The sequence below is a fragment of the Phoenix dactylifera genome, chromosome 8, assembly GCF_009389715.1.
Source record: "Phoenix dactylifera cultivar Barhee BC4 chromosome 8, palm_55x_up_171113_PBpolish2nd_filt_p, whole genome shotgun sequence".
NCBI classification, from domain to species: domain Eukaryota; kingdom Viridiplantae; phylum Streptophyta; class Magnoliopsida; order Arecales; family Arecaceae; genus Phoenix; species Phoenix dactylifera.
In genome coordinates this window covers 5933550-5940642 of record NC_052399.1, presented here as the reverse complement: position 1 = coordinate 5940642, position 7093 = coordinate 5933550, and the positions used below count along the sequence as shown (strand labels likewise).

The window sequence follows — 7093 nt, the reverse complement described above, 5'->3', positions numbered from 1 at the left end:
GAAGCACATCCCTTTCTCCCCCCTCTGAAACGAGCTATTTCTCACACAGAGTATGTTTGTTGACTTTATGCGAACGACATGCTTGATAAATAAAGAACAAGTATCATATAGAGCATTTCACAGAAAGAGTAGGCTAATAGATCAGAGTCTTCACATGACAAAATTTATCTCAGATTACCCTAAGATTCGGTAAACCTCAGCAGCATATACATAAGGAAATAATGTCTGGTTATGACAGCAACATCTGTACATACGTTCATCTTCAACCAAAGCTCATCTACTTGGCCTGTCGATGTAAGAAAATATAAAATATATAAATAAATCTACCTCATTCTATAAATTTAAGCTTTCAAAATAAATGGTAATTTCAACATAGTATCAGAGTAGAGATTTTGAATTCGAACTCTGTCTCCGCACTTTTGAACCCCATTATTAAAAATTTCACATGTTGGGCTCACCCATTAAAGAAAAGTTCAGCCCACATGTGAGGGAGAGTGCAAAAAAATATAAAATATATAAATAAATCTATCTCATCCTATCAGCTTAAGCTTTTAGGACAGTGGCGATTTTAACAGTCGGTTGTCGCCAACAAACACATGAGCTCAAATGGTCTTTAAGAAAGCATACAAGAAAAAGCGAGAGAATAACCTCCTACAAAGCGTCAGGTTCATTGCCCTCTTGCAATTGTCCCACGTCAATTAACTTGAGAAAGAAGAGAAAAATAGTGAAAAGCTAGAGTCAGTAGGCAATTGGAAAGACTGAGGGAGAACATGTGAACTTAGACCTGGGTGATCGCTGGGATTTGTAGGTCATCTGCAATGACTGACTGCATCTCTTGACGACCAGTTTCTGCTTGATTTATTGAACTGAAGGACTCCGCCTGCGAACTTTGGTTACGAGCGGCTTGCGTGACCACAGATGCTGGAAATTCTGGTGATGAAGCGAAAGGCATGTAATGCCCACGCAATGGTGAACGGTAGTGCGGAATGGAGTTTAAGGTGGGCATGGGAAGCAAACTCGTGGCTGGCAATGGAGAAAGGGAGGACAAAAGAGGGGGCCGAATTGAACAAGCGATGCTACTCATTCCCATTCCGAATCCCAGGCTCATGGCATTATATGGTCCCGAAGATGAGAATGGAGGGAATTGAGGTGCGCCCAGGCACTGCACTGCAGCAGGTGACAGAAATGGAGCTTGATACAGAGCGGCACCTGACATGATCTGGATCCAAAATCATCAATAAGAGCAACAGTTGGGATGATAAATTAGACATTATATTATACCATGACAATGAAAATAAAGTAAGTTCTTTTTGCCTGAATTTGTTGCTGAAGGGATTTCATGTATGCAATAGCCTCATCCAGCATAGATGCTGTGTCCAACTGCAATTTAGGAACAACTTTAGCTGCATGAATTGTCCTCAAAAAAAAAAAAAGAAGCTTCTTGAAATGAAAATCAAAGAACTGCACATCGAAGCAGGGTAAAAAAATCATGAATGAAAATCTTAGCCACATATACCAGTTCTTGAGTTCTCAAAATTGAAGAATATCTCAGAAACAACATCATTTTTAGCATGAATATACATAGTTGACCTACTAAAACTGGAAAATTTGCTTGGAGCTTCCTTCGTAATAATAAATTGAGCTTAAACCCCATCCCTTTTGCTCTAGTAGGCTTAAAACTTTTTTGAGAGAAAGGGAGGAAGACTTGCCTGTACTTTAAGCATCTACCTCTAGAGAAACAAACCTAAAACCACAACATCTTACCTTGTGGGAACCGGGTATGAGCTCCTGCAATGCCTTCAATTTTGCTGTTATTTTATCCCTCCGCCTCTGCTCCACGAACGAAGTCTTAGAACCACCCAAACAAGAAAATTCTAAAACCATGGACAAACAAAATAGAATCATAATCACTTCCTACCCTCTCTGTTTGGTTGTGCATCTGCGACGTCCGATTCCGTTTCCTTTTCCTCGAAATCTCCCGCTTCCTTTCAACCTCCTAAATTTCGAAAACATTTTATATTCTCCCACTTCATCAAAGAAGCTATTTTCTTTGTAAAAAAAAAGAAGAAGCGTTTTTTCTTTTTTTTACTTGACTCGGGCCGCTGCGAGGGTCCTCCAAGCCCATGGCGTCGCTCTTGGTCCCGCTCGAACTCCCCTTCTCGAACTCTCCCGAGCTCTCCCCCTCCTCCCCCACGCCGACCACCCCGGAGGTGGCGGTGGCGTGCAGAGAGAAGTGGGCGTCGCCGACGGGAGACAGGGGGCCGAGGATTTCCGCGAAGTAGTCCATATCGGAGGACACGATCAGAGCCGACGGTTGCCGGGGAATCGCGTCATCGTCGTCCTCTCCGGCCTCCTGAAAGCCCCACGGCGACGAGCTCCGGTTCGTCATATCGCTTCTCTACAGTAGAACAAGAAGAGGCTAAGGCTAAAGCCTTTGGGAGTTGAAACAGAGGGGTACAGCAAGTACTGGTAGCCCGTGTGGTGCTCGGAGTAGTAATGTAAGGTTATGGTGGTATGCCATTTCCGACACGCCACGCGGGGACTCGCGCATGGTGGAGGAGGAGATAGAGAGGCGGCGCGGTGTAACGTAACGGGCGACGGGTGGGGACTTGGGCGAGGGCGGCGGGGGGGTCGGTGTTTTGCTTATGTGTCGCGAAGGAGAGTCGGGAAAACGTCATGGCTCGCGGGCAGCCAACCGGGCGACGACTGTTGGATTTTGGGGTGGGGAAATAGCAGCTCCCCCTTCTTTTGTGGAGCTGACACGAAGCAGGTTACTCGACGGCTCGTTTTCAACCGCGTTTTATTTGCCCGTTTTACTCGGCGGCTCATGGCATGGCCCTCATCATTCTCGCCACTGTAGCTGAAACCAAGTTTCTGTGAATCCTTCTCTTTTATCATCAATCTAAAAGGAACCTCATAGAAGTTCTCTCTCATAGTGTATTATTGTCTCTGCTACCATACTCCAAAGCATCATTCTTTTTCCTATTGTGCCAATTGTATACCCACTCTTTCCCTATGGGCAGTTCAGCTTCTGCTCGAAACAGAGCAATAAGATAAGCGCAGCTGCTAAAAATGTGGATGCACCAAGGAACGTTGAAATCATCATGTAAATTTTTTTAGTAATGGAGTTAAAGAGTACGGAGACAGGATTCAAACTCAGGATCCTTGCTCTAATATCTTTGCGCTAATAGGATGAAGTAGATTTATTTATATATTTTATATTTTCTTATAAGGACGCATAGGAATTGTTTCACATCCATGCATCTCTTTACGTGGATCACAGGCACCTGGTGCTAGTTATAATGTGGGATTTACCTGATTCCAATAAGCTCGGGTCTCAAAATGCATTAGAGCACCGATCATTTGCTATTTAACCAGGTATTCTGGCTAGGTTTTCTACATTTTTCACCTACCAAATCTTTCTTTGATCAAGAGCTATTGATTCCTTTTAGTTCCCTTTAATTCTATCAGATATGTTGATGAAGTTTGAGATAAAAGGGGTTTCACATTGTCCATATCAAACTAATAGATGCCACAGTTCCATGTTGATCAAATCAGAGGATTTCCAACATCGATGGAAGGTTTGAGGGAAGGAGAAGGCAGTCAATTTTTCCATGCATTTTCTTATAAATATGTAACATTTTGTGAGAAGTCACTTCACAATTTAAATAAGGCACGTCGACACATCTGAGATCCTCTGTAAAGAAAAGAATATATATTTATTACTAGTTGTTGACGAATCTTGTCGACCCAGTGGAAAGCTGAGATGTTCACTGGACTTTCTTTTCCTCCACCGAGCCTCTTGGAATTGTGGGGAGGTAATCCTCACGAAATTTTTTCAGAAGTTCTTTTAGATGATGGATTCCCTTGCTCGCTAGATCGTCCACTTGGTCCTCATATGTCTCGTATAAAGCAGGCAGCGTCTGAATGCAGAGACAGACTACAAAAAGCCAAGGCCCTCAATGAGATCTCCATTTTGAAATTAGTTGGTGCATACAAAGCTTTGGGTATAGAGGTACTCTGCACAGTTTACCAAAATATAGGAGACCAAGGAAGCTCCAACAGCTTCCTATCACTGATAGTAACCAGAGAGAACCAACTGCCTGTAGGAAAATTAGAAGTAGGATTAAATGTCGCTATGTTTGTAAAGGACACTTCAAGAATTGCATAGGAAAGAGACGCCAGGAGGGAATAGAATCATTTACCAAGAGGAGCGACTTGAGATCTTTTCCATATGCAATGTTACGGAGCAAGAACATAAAGCCATAAAACATGGATTGGAAGGTCGGCACAGCTTCTTTGAAGGTCAGCACAACTTCTTTGAAGGTCAGCACAACTTCTCTGAAGGCTGCTACTGGTAAGTAATCTCCAGGGATCGAGGGAGAAGGCCTGGAACACATTAAGTCTAGCAGTTAATTTGGTACTCATGATCCTATGCAACGGCGTATCATGCTAGATATATACTCACGTAAGACAGGACGGCTTCCTCTTTACTTCTTGAGGAAACGAAATAAAAAGAAGATGCCTACTATCTTTTATGCATGCCCCACAAAATCTTGAGTTTAGATTGACAGTGTCTAGCTAAATTACATAGCTTTAAGTGGCAAAGTCAGCAGAGGAAATGCTCGAGCGGGCACTAGTTTGTTAGCACTAGCTTTTGAGTGCCTACTTCGAGATATTTGAAGTTCAACTCGCCGTGCATTGCTCTAGTTTAAACTAAGCATTAAAAGTATTGCTGGAGAAACGAGAGTAGTTTTAAGCTCGGATGCAGCAAATTAAGAATATATTGATAGCTGAAAAATTTTATTTTGATAGATATATAACTCTTATATTACCTTGCTTGCAGTGGACATTCAGAAATGAATTCCATCAAAAAAAGGGGGAAGAAAAAGAAGAAGAACAGGGCCAAGGAGATTACAGTTTAACCAGATCTGCTCCATTGTCCCAAATGAAGACCGCTAGCATAGCTACAATAGTCATGTGGCAAAGGAGTGCGAGAAGATGGTATCCCACCACCTCGAAGAGTAGCCATATCACAGTAACCGCAGCAAGTATCCCTGCTGATAACGGCTTGTTTCTCCATAGAACAATGTCAGCACCTGTGCAGCCAAGGATTTGAGTAGTCATTGCTATTATTTCATGTTTCAAAATAATTGCAGTTAGAAGTTTAAACATTCTAACAATCATTATAATTAATAGTCTCGAAGATCTCGTTATGGTAGACAGATACATGATTGATATTTATATAACAATGTCATGATTAACTATACTGTCTAATACTATAGTGCAAATTAATTATTCTGAGCCATCACCTATGAGTCTTTAAGCTTCCATCAATGAGGAGCATTTATCAGATAGGAGATTACAAGTCTACTTCTGTTAGTGCTTTACCTTGACGTGCGTGTGCATCATACGTGCCCAGGACTGATTCAAGTGTCCATATCATTTTAGAAGTAGTATTTTATTCTATGGAGTAGCATAGATTTTCTAGACCAAAAGGATGGGTGCAATAGTAACAGCTTCAATTCACGGAGAAACAGTAAAATAGCAATGTTAGTCGATTATGGTACTCAAGTAACAGTAACATAATGAACTAAATGCCCTGTTACGTACCACTATATATTCTTAGATCTTTTTTGTCGTTGTTTTGTTTCGAAAAATTCAGTCAAGTGCTTGACTCGGCGAATAGCGTCCATTGGCTCAATAATAATGGCAATGTTTACAGAGGGATTCTCTTATCAGGGGAGTCTCAGTGCTCCGAGGAACCATGATTTCATGCTTCTAAGCATATTATTTTAGAAGTCTTGAATGACGCGAAAAGATGATACCTTTTCCTCCACCTAGAAGATCATGAAGAGGCTTCTCCCGACCAAAGAGTTTTTTGGAGGTCGATGGGCGGCCATCAGACGTGGATGATGAAGAACTTGACATGGTTGTGAGATCTGGGACGGTTTTTGCTAGCCTTGGAGGGAAAGTGGGCTGTTATAAAGACTTGCATTGGATCCTATGCTTGGTACGCAAGGAAGACAGATGGAAGGAAAGGATAGCTCGACTTTGATCGGTCCCTGGACGTGTCCTGAGTATAATGTTTTACTTCATGGGGGGTTTAATACGAAGGCTAGACTTGAGTTTGATGCCAACTTTTTCTCTGATTCTCCTTAGAAGACAGAGATGGAAGGAAAGGATAGCTTGGCTTTGGTCATTCCCTGGACGTGATCTGAGGTATAATGTTCTACTTCATGGGAGGTTTAATACGAAGGCTAGACTTGAGTTTGATGCCAACTCTCTCTCTGATTCTCGGACAACGCTGTCCTGAGGGCCCCGTCAATCCCCCTGCACACAAGCTTCGTTAAAATGGAGGCGGCTCCACCTACCAGTAAAAATGCAAGTATCTACTGGCTTCGGTAAAATTTTCTGCACCAAGGTTGCAAATGATTTAAACTTGTCATCAGCTTGAGCACTACAGAAACTTTTTGCTTTGGCCGAGTCTGCTACTACTTTGAGACTCTGAGACTTCTATCCCATTTAATCCGTCAGGAAATGGGATTATGCCCATGTACAAGCTTTTTCACAGACCGTACAACAGCGAAGGTGAAGCCATCGTTGCAATAAAAAATGGAAAATCTATGAATTGCGTAGTTCTGCATGTAAATATTGACATCTCCTGCAACTCCTTGTTATTTTTTAAATGGATAAAAGGATATATAGTTCTCGAGTGCAATATTAGCATTAACACTTTCTGAATTAAGAAAAATCTTCAGTTTTTTTTGTCTTTCTATCATTTGCCAATTGATGTTCTGATTTATTATTATATAGATGACCATACTAGGTTTTGCACTATTTGTTGTACTTAATTAGATTGGGAACTAGATGTTGAGATTCATTGCTAGGTCCTAATTCAATTAGAAATTTAGGATTTCTGTTCAATTGCTCATTAGTCTTAATGGCTTTAGGATTCATATTCATATTAAGTTAGGTTGAGAATTGGGCTTAATATATTTGAGTTTGTTTTTTAGTTATAGTAAGATAGTAATTTTTTTTGTCGTGTAGTGGAGAGAGATTATGATTTTATAAATAGGGAGAGAGTAGTTTC

The 7093-nt window shown here is 41.4% G+C and overlaps 2 protein-coding genes across 3 annotated transcripts; both read right to left on the bottom strand.

Moving 5' to 3' along the window:
- Positions 1 to 155: 155 nt before the first annotated feature.
- LOC103720973 (transcription factor PHYTOCHROME INTERACTING FACTOR-LIKE 15-like) lies at positions 156 to 2629 on the bottom strand. Of its 2 annotated transcripts, none has more exons than XR_005512753.1 (6): positions 2090 to 2629; positions 1919 to 1996; positions 1765 to 1830; positions 1315 to 1380; positions 649 to 1219; positions 156 to 286 (listed from the first exon to the last, which is right to left on the bottom strand). XR_005512753.1 is itself a non-coding variant. In XM_039128802.1 (6 exons), exons 1-6 carry the CDS (start codon positions 2387 to 2389, stop codon positions 278 to 280), a joined length of 954 nt encoding a protein of 317 aa, XP_038984730.1. In that variant the 5' UTR covers positions 2390 to 2629; the 3' UTR covers positions 156 to 277. The 2 variants fall into 2 exon arrangements, 1 of the variants encoding a protein (XP_038984730.1); XM_039128802.1 differs by having other exon boundaries at positions 785 to 1219.
- Positions 2630 to 3589: 960 nt separating this feature from the next.
- Positions 3590 to 5950, bottom strand: LOC103720960 (reticulon-like protein B4). Its single transcript, XM_008810942.4, has 5 exons — positions 5829 to 5950; positions 4919 to 5099; positions 4206 to 4389; positions 4034 to 4103; positions 3590 to 3940 (listed from the first exon to the last, which is right to left on the bottom strand). The coding sequence occupies exons 1-5, from the start codon at positions 5929 to 5931 to the stop codon at positions 3771 to 3773; spliced, it is 708 nt and encodes a 235-aa protein (XP_008809164.2). The 5' UTR covers positions 5932 to 5950; the 3' UTR covers positions 3590 to 3770.
- Positions 5951 to 7093: the final 1143 nt, after the last annotated feature.